The sequence below is a fragment of the Thalassophryne amazonica genome, chromosome 18 (genome assembly GCF_902500255.1).
Source record: "Thalassophryne amazonica chromosome 18, fThaAma1.1, whole genome shotgun sequence".
Classification (NCBI taxonomy): domain Eukaryota; kingdom Metazoa; phylum Chordata; class Actinopteri; order Batrachoidiformes; family Batrachoididae; genus Thalassophryne; species Thalassophryne amazonica.
In genome coordinates this window covers 28,105,335-28,120,880 of record NC_047120.1, presented here as the reverse complement: position 1 = coordinate 28,120,880, position 15,546 = coordinate 28,105,335, and the positions used below count along the sequence as shown (strand labels likewise).

General features: G+C 41.0%; 1 protein-coding gene across 1 annotated transcript in view; it reads right to left on the bottom strand.

The window, feature by feature from the left end:
• The window catches only part of LOC117531183 (G-protein coupled receptor 26-like), a 48,513-nt gene extending 33,558 nt beyond the window's left edge, over nucleotides 1–14,955 (bottom strand). The window contains exon 1 of the mRNA XM_034194226.1: nucleotides 14,043–14,955. Within this exon, the coding sequence (XP_034050117.1) occupies nucleotides 14,043–14,710 (668 nt within the window). The 5' untranslated portion in view covers nucleotides 14,711–14,955. The remainder of the gene's footprint in view (nucleotides 1–14,042) is intronic.
• Nucleotides 14,956–15,546: the final 591 nt, after the last annotated feature.

Genomic DNA, 15,546 nt, shown 5'->3' with positions numbered 1-15,546 from the left:
AAATATACATTAATCTATTGGTTCGTGATATTGTGACGAAAAGCGCCTCATTTTCATCACGGCAGCACAAATTCATTCTAATTCATTCCGTGATGGCTGCACAAAATTAAAAGTGAAGCGGGGAGGTCAGAGTGGTTATGGTTAGGGTGGGGGTAGGAGTAAAATTAGGTTATGGTTAAGGTTAGGATTGGGGATAGGAGTAGGGTTAGTAATAGTGAGTTAAAAAAAAACCCTGTCACGAAAATTTGACTCATTGCATCACAGGAGCATGAAAAAAAAAACATGAGACTGGGCTGCTATGACTATGAGCCATCTACAGAGGAACAGACGGTTCATACGTTTATTGTCTACTCAATAAGAGGGATTCAATAAATTGCAGTGTTTTTTATGGTGTGTGTTTTTTGTTTTTTTTTTCTTCTCCACAGCAGAGGCGCGATGTGGTGCAACATGTTCCAGCTGGTTTTGTTTTGTTTTTTTTCTCCACAACAGAAGTGCGATGTGGCGCAACACATTCCAGCTGCTCACACTGTGTTCAAAACCATTGCCAGTGTATCGTGCGCACCTGTGCCACCATGCATCCCTCATGACAGCAGGTGGAATATTTTGTGGTTCCCCATTTTGTGTTTGGTTCATGGATTTTCTTCTAGTTTCTGCATCTTTCATGTTATGTGTGAAGGGGCCCTTAGCTTCATATTGCAGTAGAGCAGAGAAGAATTTTCTTGTAACAAAATAGATCAAATCTAGGCTCACATTGCCGATGTACTTTCTTTAAAAAAAAGAAATCCTTCTCTATTCCACTTCATCATGAAGCTGTGTAACTGGTGATGCAAAATTCAAAACTACATCATGAATGTAAAAGTTGATTGTAAAAGATGGATGTAACAGTGATGGTTTATACAGTATGTGTGATACTAAAAGGGGCATATACTTATTCACACCATCATTTTTGGCTTTTACATTTTTATTTCTTTTAATTCATGATGCAGAAATTACTTTTCACTGTGAGTTGTTTAAAGGGCATTATTCTAGAATTTTTAATATAAAAAGCCTGAATATTTGTTTTGTTTATTTGATGCGCTAAAAATTTCAAACAAGGAAAAACTCAAGGGGTTCACAAACTTTTAAGCAACATCGTATATGAAAAGACATGACTTCAAGACATCACAAAATAAAATCAAAAATGTTTTGTGGTTTTTTGTTCGTTTTATTTGGGGGTTTTTTTGTAGTTTGTTTTGTTTTTTATATGAACCAGTCTCTACTGCTCATAATAGATGATAGCAGAATGCTGAAGAGACGGAAGAATGACTGTGGTAAATGCTGTTGTGAAATTTGACACACACAAAAAAAAAATGCAGAAAAGACTTTCAGCTTTTAACGTAAGTCCTTTTTTCTTCTTGTTATTGGCGGGACAAGGGGCAGCGGGCCGAGAAACGCACATGGAGCAGACAGACACCAAAGAACTACTTTAAAAACACCTCCAGTCTGTGTTTATTTATTCCATGTTAAGGAATTAAAGAATTTCCATGAGTCATCTTTTAAAACAAGGGCATCTTAAGTGGATCAGAGTCTGCTTTTGGCAGGCTCTGATGATGAATCCAATGATCTGATGTTGAATCCGGCTGAAAGGACGCAACAGGTCTGATTAAAAGACTTAATATTTTTGCAGTGTGCCACTTTGTAAAGTTCTCCATTCTGCTGCTACATTGATTAGCTCCTTACACCGGTTATGTGCATGCTCCATGTCATCTTCTGTTTGTTGTGGGAGCGTTACAGTGCCACACACAGGCCTTGCATATATACTACACGATTTTCAGTAGATTCGTGTGCACACAGGTATTTCTTGAAATGGTACCGTGTTTACGAAACACTCCATTATGCTCTAAATTTCTGGTGAAATCCGGAGCTAAGCACCGGCACTGGTCTCAAGGCCGATATAGGATGTTTTCTTTCACATATAATTGCAAAGGATTATTTGTGCAATCCTAGTTGTCATGCCAATTCCTGAAATGGATCACTTTATTGCCATGTCTCCTTCCTGTTACATTCCAGCAGCATGATGCCTGAGTTTTTGCAGTGCAGAACTGACAGAAAAAACACCACGGCATCGCTAAAAGGAATCATTACGCTCCAAGGTGTATGATTCTGATGGATCAGACAATTTGGATTCACATCCCTTCTTGATAAGCCATCTTTCTTCACATGTTGTACCACTAATGATGATTAAAAAGAAAGGTGAAAGTATTATTTCATTTCTATTTTGAGAATGCCATAGATTTTTGTAACTCTGTTCCATTGATGCTCATTCATTAATTCCTAATTTTAAAAAAGTTGGTCACAAACAAAGCGATCATCAAAAGCAGGGCTATACAATCCAACCACTAGGAGTAGTGGGCAGCCACAGTCCGGTGACCTTTTCCATAATACTGTGTTAATTATCCCAACACTCATGTTGATACATTAAATGGATTTAAGACAGCTTTAAATCTCTGTGATCACATCAACCTCCACTCCTGTAGATGTCACTGTAGGGCACGATTGATTGCCTATCAGTAGTGACACCTCATCGCTCATGAACTGAATCTGTGGCAGCCCACTATGGCTTTATAAATGACCCAAAAATAATATCTCCTAAGATAAAAACATCCCCAGTGCTGTGCTTCTCCAAAGCATCAGTCAGTGACCCGCTAGAGTGCTTCCCCTTCCAACAAATCTTTACTTCAAAGCAAATGTTACAGTATCCACTCCAGCTGTCTACAAGTATGACTCCAAAGCAAAAACAAAAAAAAAACATTGTCAATCTACAACAGCAAATAGATAAAGTTACTGAATAAATTATCACTGACAAGTAATGTTAATCTAAAGTTATCTAACTCGACCCCTTTACACTTTTTAGTACACATCACCGGCAAGTCCTAACACTTCCAGGTCATGGGTCAAACCACATACACTGCCATTTTAATATGCTGTTGCACCTGAAAAGCTCATTTTTTGTGGCACATTAAAAACATGTGTCCCATACAAAAAAGATGTTCAGGTCTTCAGCTCTGCCTGAAACTAATAAGCCCTTATTACGGAGAAATTGCTGAAGCCTCTCTGGTTTCCATACACAAACTGCTTCGTACTTTGTCGCCATGCTACATCTCAAGTTTGTTAACACCTTGAACATTAAAGGGGCATGATGCAACATATTTTTATTTTAATTTTACAGTTTGGGAGTAATTGGAATTGTTAAATGACTTGTTTTGGGGAGAATGGGGGCTCTCTCTACTCCACCAAGGGTCTCATAGCAGAAAACCAGCCTTGCAACTACAAACACGTTGACCCGCTGTCCTTTGAACAAGAGTCTCAGGTCTCGAGAGAAACACAAACTCCTTTATGGCATTCATCCGAAAAGTATTCACAGCGCTTCACTTTTTCCAGATTTTATTACGTTATAGCTTTATTACAAAATGGATGAAATTCTCTTTTTTTGTCCTCAAAATGCCACACACAATTTTTAGATTTTCAAATGTATTTAAAAAAAAAAAAAAGAACTCATATGTAAGTATTCACATCTTTTGCCATGAAGCTCAAAATTGAGCTCAGGTGCATCCTGTTTCCAATGATAATCCTTAAGATGTTTCTACAGCTTCATTGAAGTCCACCTGGGGTAAATTCAGTTGACTGGACATGATTTGAAAAGACACACCTGTCTACATAAAAGGCCCCACAGTTGACAGTGCATGTCAGAGCACAAACCAAGCATGAAGTCAAAGGAGCTGTCTGTAGACCTCTGACACAGGATTGTCTCAAGGCACAAATCTAGGGAAGGGTACAGAAACATTTCTGCTGCTTTGAAGGCCTCAATGAGCACAGTGGCCTCAATCATCCATAAATGGAAGACGTTCGGCTCCACTAGGACTCTTCCTAGAGCTGGCCGCCTGTCTAAATTGAGCAATCAGAGGAAAAAGGCCTTAGTCAAGGAGGTGACCTAGAACCTGAATGTCACTCTGTCAGAGCTCCAGCATTCCTCTGTGGAGAGGAGGACCTTCCAGAAGGACAACCATCTCTGCAGCAGTCCACAATCAGGCCTGTATGGTAGAGTGGCCAGATGGACGCCACTCCTTAGTAAAAGGCACATGGCAGCCCACCTGGAGTTTGCCAAAAGGCACCTGAAGGACTCTCAGATCATGAGAAATAAAATTCTCTAGTCTGATGAGACAAAAATTGAACTCTTTGGTGTGAATGCCAGGCATCATGTTTGGAGGAAACCAGGCACCATCCCTACAGTGAGGTATGGTGGTGGCAGCATCATGCTGTGGGGTTGTTTTTCAGCGGCAGGAACTGGGAGACTAGTCAGGATTGAGGGAAAGATGAATGTAGCAATGTACAGAGGCATCCTGGATGAAAACCTACTCCAGGAGGCTCTTGACCTCAGACTGGGGTGACGGTTCATCTTTCAGCAGGACAATGACCCTAAACACACAGCCAAGATATCAAAGGAGTGGCTTCAGGACAAGTCTGTGAATGTCCTTGAGTGGCCCACCAAGAACCCAGACCTGAATTCGATTGAACATCTCTGGAGAGATCTGAAAATGGCTGTGCACCAATGTTCCCCATCCAACCTGATGGAATTTGAGAGGTGCCGCAAAGAGGAATGGGTAAAACTGCCCAAAGGTAGGTGCACCAAGCTTGTGGCATCATATTCAAGAAGACTTGAAGCTGTAATTGCTGCTAAACGTCTAATAACACAGTATTGAGCAAAGGGTGTGAATACTTACATACAGGTGATTTCTTTTTTTATTTTTACTAAATTTGTAAAAATTAAAAAAAAATGTTCATGTTGTCATGGGGTGTTGTGAGTAGAATTTTGAGGGGAAAAAAATTTATTTACTCCATTTTGGAATAAGGCTGCAACATAACAAAATGTGGAAAAAGTGAAGCACTGTGAATACTTTCTGGATGCCCTATACACGCCTGAGTATCGAGGCACCAGCGAGTTAGTGGCTGTAAGAACAAGCCAATGGAGGCTTTATTTCTTACAAACGAAAGGAAAAAAGGCTCTCAGAAGAAGCGAGGGAGAAAGAGGTTGTGAGGGGTCAGACACAGCTCAACTTCGGCTAGGCTTTGTTGGAATAGCAGTGTGTACAAAAAGTGTACAAAACAGATGCAGACCTGTGTTCCTTGCTAATGGGGAAGCTGGATTTGAGCAGAACGTGCCATGGTATGAAGGTATGACTCATATTTCCTCACTGTTCACGTGCTGTCCTCACAATCAAAACATCAAACAACTTCACCGTACGTCCTCGCCAAGAGAGAAAGAGAGCGAGCAAGCGAGCGAGCGAGTGAGAGAGAGAGAGAGAGAGAGAGAAAGTAAACAAACATGCAGGCAATGGGAAGGCTCTCTGCTATAGAAATAAACTCTCTGTTCTTTGTGTATTACTGTGGATTTTTGCTTTCTTGACACGGTTCCACGGATTCCGTTCGCCGGCTCTGTTGAAAACAAATGCACATGGAGGAGCAGGGCTGGCAGTAAGTTTTGAAGACAGTTTTGTGACATATGTACTCCTGTAGGGGAGCTCCGTGGAGAAGAATGCGACCAAAAAAACAGAAGAAACAGTGAAAAAACTAACCAAAGTTGCACAGTTCTTTAATATTTCCCAACAGCCACTGCATTCACTAACCTCTAAACAGATCTGTTAGCATGAGTAATGTGGAACTTTAATGTCAGTTGGTAAGCTTGTCAGTGCACTACCACCAATAGCTGGACAGCAGTGTGTAGCAGCAGACTGACAATGCAACAAAGAAAAAGTCGTGCATTTCAAATGCTACTTAAGCAAATCTACTAAAGTCAAAATTACTTAAATATACTTAAAGTACCAAAAGTAACAGTACTCATTACCTGGAAGGTCCCATTTCATAATAATATGCAAGATCCATTCACATAATATCAGACCTTATTTTATCCCACAGAAACAAATGAAGTGTGCAAGTTGTCCTTTGGTGGGGAGGTGTTGGGAACTTCATGTGCATGCATGAATTTTTTTTTCCACCCACACCGCATCAGTCGGTAGCAGTCAGCTTTAGAGTAAACATGTGTACTGAGCACCTGTTGGGTTCTAATTTTCTATAATATGACAGAACGACTTGAGCAAAGGTATTGCATCAAATATAACCAACAGCTTGGTGATGCCTAAGCAGAAACCATTCACAAGATTCAGCAGGCTTTTGCCTATGATGCCATGAGAATAAAACAAATAAAAGAGTGGTATAACTACTTCAGAAATGGGCACGCATCAGTGGAGAGCAAATCATGTTCCGGTAGACCAACCACAAGCCGAAATGATCAAGCGATTGACAGAATATGGACTTTGGTCATGGATGACCGTCATGCCACCATCCAAGAACTTGCAGACGAGCTGGGGATAAGCACTGGTTCAGTACATTCCATTTTGACAGATGACTTGGCCATGCAGAGAGTGTCAGCAACGTTCATGGCAAACCTGCTAAACGAGGAGCACAAGCATTTGCAACTGGAAGTCTAGCAGGACATGCTGATATGTGCAAACAGTGGCCGTGACTTCCTGAACACCATCTACTGACTGTTCCCCAAGATTAAAACAACACAAGGGACTCGATTTGGCTCACAAGAAGACATCAGGTGGAATGCGACGGTCCAGCTGGATACCATTCCAAACCAAGTCTTCGAGAAATGCTTTCAACAATGGCAGAGAGATTGGGAGAAGGGTGTGTGGTTCCAAGGATACTACTTCAAATGGAATTAGCATTTCAAACCCCCAGGTGAGTGACTGTATTTTTTGCGGCCAAAAGGTGGATACTTTTTGAATGCACTTTGCATGATGGTTGGTTGTTGGTTATATTTACAGTTGTTTTTTTTTTTGTCCAAGAAAGTGGCCCAAGGAAGGAAAACCCGTGATTTCCAAAGTGTAAACAGCAATAAAGTTTAAAATTATCCAAAAATATTATGGATTATTATTTCAAAGGACTGCATCCACGCTCTGGGACAGCCCTGACCGAGCATCAGCCCACCCAACACATTGTAAAAACAGAGAATAATTAATTTTCACAATGTTTTTCTAATTGCTTCCGCGTCTTACCAGTAATGACGTCATGAGTGTGCGCTGGTAGTAGTCACATGATAGTGATGCCAGTTTGAGAGTTCCACAGAATACCGTTCCGTTACGATCTCCCATGACCCAGAAAAAGCGCAAAAACGGTGTGAATTGGCTTATTCCGGCATGCCTCCAATCAGGCAGGCTTATAAAGTGCAGACCTGTCAACTGGCTGGCTTATAGAGTGCATACCTGGCAACCTGCTCGGAAACAAAAGTAAAGTGCCCAGCTGTGTTCTCAGCCAGAACCACGTCAAACGCTGCTTTTTCTTCAAATGTTTACCCTGATGGAGCACTCTCAAACAAGTTCCAAGCTGTACTCACTCGGACTACCCCATTTAAAGATGTTTTAACATGATCCTGCAAGACTGTTAGGATGAAACGGGAAGGAACAGCGCTCTGTGGAATAGGGGTATAAGAGAGCTGAAGCCAAGGTGGAATGGATCTGGCACCAAGGCAATAGTCACACACTGTGATGGACTGAGTAAACTGACTAGAAGGGATTTTAACAAGAATTTTCCCCCTAGTAAAAGTCATCTACTCTGTCAGTCTCTGGTGAATTTCAGGTTCTGATGGAATGAATGGACAGCCACCGAATGCAAACTGGATGTTGTTTTATTTTTAACAAGGAGGAAAAACGGACAGCGAGGGATGGATTATTTAAGAGCAGAGTCTCCTGCTTTTAAGGAGGTAGGAGTAAATCTGTGTGATTTTCAAAAAGGAATTAATTTATAACCTTACAAAAGTTAACTTTGTAAACTGCCATCAGAGCCAGGTTTCCTGTTTTAATATAACACTGTGCAAAACACGAAAACACTGTTGTATCTTTCGATTAAGTAAGTTACTGTCCGTGTAGTTATCACAGAAAAATTACTGCACCTCACATCGCCACCTGCAGTTTGCCACTGCAGACAGAATTCTGCCGTAACAGTTTTTCTGCTGCCAACATGTGAAAGCAGCTTAATGTCGACTAGGCGTCCAATGACAAGCCACAAACAAGGGTAGGACAAAACAAATGTGCAACTACCTGATGTCTGCTCTAAGTTTTGAACATGTACATAACTCTTCCTCACTTTCCGTGAGGCAACACGCTCCAACAGCGGTCAGGGCGCGGAGTCATCCATCAAATGTGAAATGGTAATTCTGTATCAGAATCCACATCAATACTTTCGTATGGTAGCTTAAATTCATCCATTTTGGTGGCAGTACGTGACTTTCTCTCACTCACAGCTAACAATGGGATTATGGCGTGCGTAGCAACGCATGCAGCCGGTGTTCTGTGGAATTGTGTGTCTCATTACATAAATTAACAGTTCCGCATCCCGACAATATTGCACATGCGTGCGCAAGCGCAGTTGCGCGGAGGGCTGGCCTGTTGACAGGAATAACATCTTGTCAGAATACCGGTCCGGGAGCGAAGTCATCAATCAAATGTGAAAATCCATCAAATGTGAAATGGTAATTCTGCGTCAGAATCTACATCAGTACTTTTGTATGGTAGCTTAAATTCACCCATTTTGGCAGCGGTACGCGACTTTCTCTCACTCTCAGCTAACAGCGGCATTATGACGTGCATAGCAACGTGCGCAGCCGGTGTTCTGTCGAATTGTGTGTCTCATCACATAAATCGACAGGACCGTGTCCCGACAATATTGTGCATGTGTGAGCAAGTGCAGTTGCGCGGAGGGCTGGCCTGTCAACAGGAATAACATCTTGTCAGAACACTGGTCCGGGAGCGGAGTAATAGATCCAAATGTGAAACGGTCGATTATTTTGCCACTGTTACCCCGATATTATAAGGTCTGAAATCTCATATAATTAACCAATCAGATTTGTGGAAATAAATATCCATTAAGTAGGAAATTACTACTTATTTTGGCACATCTGCAGTGCTTGGATCAGCAGAGTAGTGCTGATGCTGTGAGAATCACAGCTCCATTTTATTTCTGTTGTGCTACACACAAGACAAAAAAACTGCTTTTTTATGTATCGAAGTATAAAGTCATTTTCACATAAAGACATAATGCTCACGAAAATGTGGTGAACTGTGATTCTGTTGTGTAAACCAGCAGTTTTATGCTGCAGGCTTGTTTAAGCATTAACAATCATGTATTAAACACATCCATGGATTTGTTAAAAGAAAAATTATCTTTGAGTCACAAAGTTTTTCCATTCAGATTTTAACTTTGATGGAACACATTTGAGAATTAAAATAGCCCAGGTTAAACTGTTTCAATTAGAGATTAGATTAGATAGAACTGTATTAATCCGTTGGAAAGACTCCCTCTGGGAAATTGAGGTTCCAGCAGCATTTGGTTTATGAACTAATTAATTATGCATTAATTATGAACTTAAATGAGTTCATAATTAAAGGGGTCATGCAGTGTAAAAGTACTTTTTATGTACCTTTTACATTTTCATGTGTTTGAGGTTAAATCCCCAAAGTCCCACAATTCTGTGTTTCCACAGGCATTCTCTTGCTATTAACGTTATTTAGGCCTCACAGCTTGTTAGAAACCTCTGTGACATATGTAACAGAACTACTCCCCCTCCCCTCAATGCAATAATTTTACTTAAAGTAGTGAGATAATATAAAGAAATTAAGGTTTTTGCAAAATAACTGCTGTTGCGAATGCATATTATCCTCCTGTGTCTGCCAACTGGCAGTAATACATTCCATGTGTGTGTGTGTGTGTGTGTGTGTGTGTGTGTGTGTGCACGTGTGTACATGTGCATGCGTGCGTGTGTGTTTTATTGCCATACGGGGACAAGACATAGTGGTCCTCCTAAATTACAGTGACAGTTACCTTGAAATTGAGCCAAGGTCGCTGTAATTGACTGGTGTTGGAGGATCACCCAAGTACACCCTTATGCTAAATATGAATGAAATTGGTCACCTGCTTCTTGAAATATTGCATTAACAAGGGTGACGATGACAATATCTTGAATAACTTACTGTGACCTTGAAACTGACCCCAAGGTCACCATAATCAACTGGTTTCAGGGGATCACCCATGTACACTGTTATGCTAATTATGACTGAAACTGGTCAACTGGTTCTTGAGATGTCATGCCCACAAGGATGGCAATGATAATATCTTAAATATCTTGATGTGACCTTCAAATTAACCACAAGGTCACTGTAATCAACTGGTGTTGGGGATCACCCATGTACCCCAAATATGAATAAAACTGGTCAAGTGGTTCTTGACATATCACGCTAAAAAGGGTGGCAATCACAATATTTTGAAGATTTCACTGTGACCTTGAAATTGACCCCCAAGGTTGCTGTAATTGACTGATGTCGGGGAATCACCCAAGTACACCCTAGTGCTAAATATGAGTGAAATTGGTCAACTGGTTCTTGAGATATCACGCTAAAAAGTGAAAATGGATGGACAGACAGGCATGCTGATCACCGCATCATACCGAGGGATAAAAAGTATTATCATATACCTATAAATGATACACCAATATGATTGGATAAAACACTAAAGAATAAATAGCAATACACCCTTTTTACGGACGGGTAATATTTTTCATACCACCCGAGTAATCAGCTAATCCAGACAGCGGAGCGGTGCCACGACGAAGAGGCATGGTCAGAGGAACTGTGAAATACTGGTGAGTCACTATTAATAATTTCTTACGTGTCCAACCTTGTAGGTTGATCATTAAAATTAAATTAAAAATTAAATTTAAATTTTTAGTTCTAAAAGCCATCATAATTATTTATAGGAAAACGTTCTTTTTTTTCTACTAAGGTCTGAACTTTGAGTGTTTACACAGGAGACAAAAGTGAGAAAATGTTAATGCCTGTTTGAGAAAAGTGCATAAAGTGTGTAGTGAAGGGTTTTACAGCCTTAAAACATCTGTAATAATTGTAAAAAATAACACTGACTACTTCGCAGATTTCGCCTATCGCAAGTTATTTTTAGAACGTAACTCCCGCGATAAACGAGGGACCACTGTATATGATAAAATCGTTATCAAGTTGTTCACCAATGAATATGGCTTTTTACACCCTTCAGAAAACCATACAACATTTATCATTTATAGGTATATGATAAAATCGTTATCAAGTTGTTTTACCAATGAATATGGCTTTTAACACCCTTTAGAAAACCATACAACTTCAGAAAACCATACACCCTGAGGCAGAAGGTGTATAAAGCCATGTTCATTGGTGAACAACTTGATAACTGATAATATCATCATTTAATACTGACACCATCCTTAAAGGGAAAAATGCCATATGAATTTTAGGTCATATCGCCCACCCCTAAAAAGTGTCACATTGTGATGTATCATAATATAATCACATTGTGGCCACTGTGTCATGATATATTTCATATTGTGAAGTCGTTGCTAATATCCAGACTTCATCAAAGGTGAGTAGACCCCTCAGATTATTAACCAAACAGCAAAAATGGTCGCAAAGATTGGTTTCAGTTTGTACAGGGGTCAAAAGTGAAAGTTGCTCCAATTTTGGTAAAAAAAAAAAATAAATAAAACAGTGATGCAAATTGTTGGTTGAAATAAAAGGATTAATACATGGAATAGTTTTGACTGTGCTGAATGTTTGGTCTCCAAAGTAAAGGTGAGACAAGTTTGACGTCCATTGGATTCTATGACGTATGACATATGTTACACCATAACATGATAACTAAGCATGACAGATGGTGCAAACTATAACTTTTTAAAATGCTATTAACTCAACCAATAATTTGCATAATTTTTTACCAAAATTTTAACATTTGACCCCTGTACAAACTGAAACTGACCTTTGTCCATGGATTTCAGTCATAAATAGTCCAAAGTATACCTTTTTGGAATCGTTATTATCAGACAAATAATGTGGTATAGTTTTCAACATGATTGGAGCATTTTTTAAATTCTGACCTCTGTCTAATTCTTTATTGACCCCTGTAGCTCATTAGAGGTCAGCTCCAGGATGGAAATAAACATTAGTTAATTTAGAAGTGTGCCAAATTCCATGCTTTTGTCACAAAATCAACAATTGTTGTGAAACTTTTAGTGAAATTTGCGTGTAATTTAATTTACATTAGCGACGTTAGCAGGTATCATAGTTTAGCTGACGTTAGCTCCCCTCCACACTAACCACTGTGAGGCAAAAATCCAACCATAATTTTTTATATCCCACCCAAGCCAGCCATCAAGATGACCACTGCCATGGATGAGAAGCTGGATGTCTAGTAACTTCCTACTTTTAAACTCTGATAAGACTGAAATGATGGTTCTTGGTCCAGCGAGACATCGGCATCAGTTTGAGCAGCTGGTGCTCGGCCTGGGTTTGTGTGTCATACATCATACAGACAAAGTGAGGAACCTTGGGGTAATTTTTGATCCCATGTTGTCCTTTGACCTCCACATCAGGGATGTTACTCAGACTGCTTTTTTCCATTTGCGAAATATAGCGAGGATCCGCCCCATCCTGTCTATGGCTGATGCTGAGACCCTGATTCATGCTTTTGTTTCTCCTAGATTATTGTAATGTTCTATTTTCAGGGTTACCGCAGTCCAGCATTAGGGGTCTTCAGCTGGTTCAGAACGCTGCTGCCAGACTTTTGTCATGTAGCAGAAGGTCTGAATATATCACACCCATTTTGGCATCTTTACACTGGCTCCCTGTCTCTGTGACAGCAGATTTTAAGGTTTTGTTATTGACTTATGAAGTTGTTCATGGACTAGCGCCATCTTATCTGGCTGATCTGGTGGAACCTTACGTGCCGGCCCGGGCTTTGCAGTCACAGGATGCGGGACTTCTCTGTGTTCCCAGGATGAAGAAGAAGTCAGTGGGTCAAAGAGCTTTTTCTCATCGTGCACCCACTCTGTGGAATGGTCTTCCTGTGACCGTGATGTAGTCGGAGTCCGTGGACATTTTTAAGTCAAGACTTAAAACCTATTTTTATTCTCTTTCTTATGAATAGTTTTTATTTTTTTTTTATCTGTTTTATTCTTTTACTTCTGTTTTTAATTATGTATTTGAATTTTTTATTCATTTTAATTATTTATTTAATTTTTATATTGAATTGTTCTGTGTGAGGCGCCTTGAGACAGCTTTTGTTGTGATTTGGCGCATTATAAGATGATTGAATTGAAACTGATTAAATTGAATTGAAATTGCTATGTCCATAAAAATATGTTTGATAAACAGTAAATACTGAACCAATGCTAGCCTGTTAGCCTATCAGTTTTGTTTGGTAACTTCGACATTGGGGTGTGACGGGGAGGCACATGTTTTTCCCACCCAGGTCATGCCGGGTTTTGCCTGTGCCCCGCCTCTTTACCCATTTATGGGTTGGCTGTTAAGCTATTTGTAACTACAGTGACATTTGAAGAACAAATGTCAATTTTCTGTTATATGCACATTAAAACATATTTTAACTATATGGAGCCCAGTGAGCAAAGCTATCACACCAAATTTGGTATAAATGGGATAGAAAACAATCCAACAACATACTCATGTGCCCAAAAGGGTGTAGGCAGAAGCAAACGCATATAAACACCCACCTCTTTAACCAAAAAAGTAAAAATGCATACATATGTATATAAATGTATATCACATGTATATCTACATATACCCATGATAACTAATACAAAAGATTAATTAATAACTAAAGTTTCAAAACATGCACGTTCATTCATTCAAATTTTTATAAGCATCACAGACACACATATACAATATTTTGTCTTTATACATAGATTTGAGGTGCCCTCTCCTGTTAGTGGTGCCTTAGGCAACTGTCTGGGTTGCCTATGCCTAAAAACGCCCCTGCTTTAAACCAAGACGTAAACCTAATAAACTGTTTGGGCCCTTGGATCCAACATGAACCGGATCATATCTGAACCAGGAACGAAACGAGTGTCCACTTTGATCACACGTGATGAGCAGGAACAAAGATCTCACCTGGGGTGAATGTCCACGAGCAGCACCAAAGTTTGCATGGTGATGACGTCGATCCTTTTACAGTGAAAGCGCGCCACTTTGAGCACTTTGAGGTAAGTGACGCACAGCACGACAAAAGACAGGAGGAAGGTGAACGAGTGAAAGAAGACTGTGAAGACCACAAACTGAGTCCGACTGCTCGCCTTCGGGTTGGACAGGGTGCAGGACGCGTAAAGCCGGTGGTATCCCACCCACGACAGGCACGTGGCCACCGTGGAGAAGGACACGGAGTGCGCCCACATGTACAGCAACACCAACGCCGCGTCTTTGTGGCGCATTTTGGAGTGGTACCTCAGTGGGAAAACCACGGCGATCCACCTGTCGATGCTCAGCGCTGCCATGCTCAGCATGGAGTTGGTGGACAGGAAAGTCTCCAGGAAGCCCACGATCTGGCAGAAGCCGTCTCCTCCTGGCTGAGACTTGCTGACGAGTCCCGCCAAAGTGAGCGGCATGTTGGCCACCGTCAGCAACAGGTTGCAGAAGGTCAGGTTGAGGTTGAACAGCCCGGGGACCTGCCTGCGGATCTCCGGATTGTACAGGAAGCAGATCAGCACGAGCACGTTGGACAGCAGCGACACGACGATGATGACAACCACCAGCACGCACAGGATCACCTCCGCACAGTCCATCCTGTGGCCCCGCGACTCACTTACTCCCACTTTTGGTGCGCATATCCACTTCTGCACTTGGGCGCTGTGTTGTCAGCCACAGCCGCGTGCGCGCAACTCTCCAAGTGGTGGAGATCCCGTCAGCTACATGTCTGCGCCTGAAGGATGTTTTAGGTCGATTCCCCGCCAGAGAGGAGAGATCCGGATCGTGCAGCGCTGCTCAGTGCGCCCTGATGCGCACTCACCGCTCCGTGCGCGCTGTGTGGTCTCTCTCCTCCGCGTCGTCCAGGCTCCTCACATCGGGGGGGGGGGGGGGGGGGGGGGGGGGGGTGCACTGATGATATATATATGTGTATATATATGAAGCTGTCTTCAGAAGTGTTCAGAATAACAGTAGTGCTATGTGACTAAAAAGATTCATCCAGGTTTTGAGTATATTTCTTATTGTTACATGGGAAACAAGGTACCAGTAGATTCAGTAGATTCTCACAAATCCAACAAGACCAACCATTCATGATATGCACACTCTTAAGGCTATGAAATTGGGCTATTAGTAAAAAAAAAAGTAGAAAAAGGGGTGTTCACAATAATAATAGCATCTGCTGCTGCTGCTGCTGCTGTTATTATGTTCAAACTGCTTTTTTAGCAATCCTGTGAATCACTAAACTAGTATTTAGTTGTATAACCACAGTTTTTCATGATTTCTTCACATCTGCGAGGCATTAATTTTGTTGGTTTGGAACCAAGATTTTGCTGGTTTACTAGTGTGCTTGGGGTCATTGTCTTGTTGAAACACCCATTTCAAGGGCATGTCCTCTTCAGCATAAGGCAACATGACCTCTTCAAGTATTTTGACA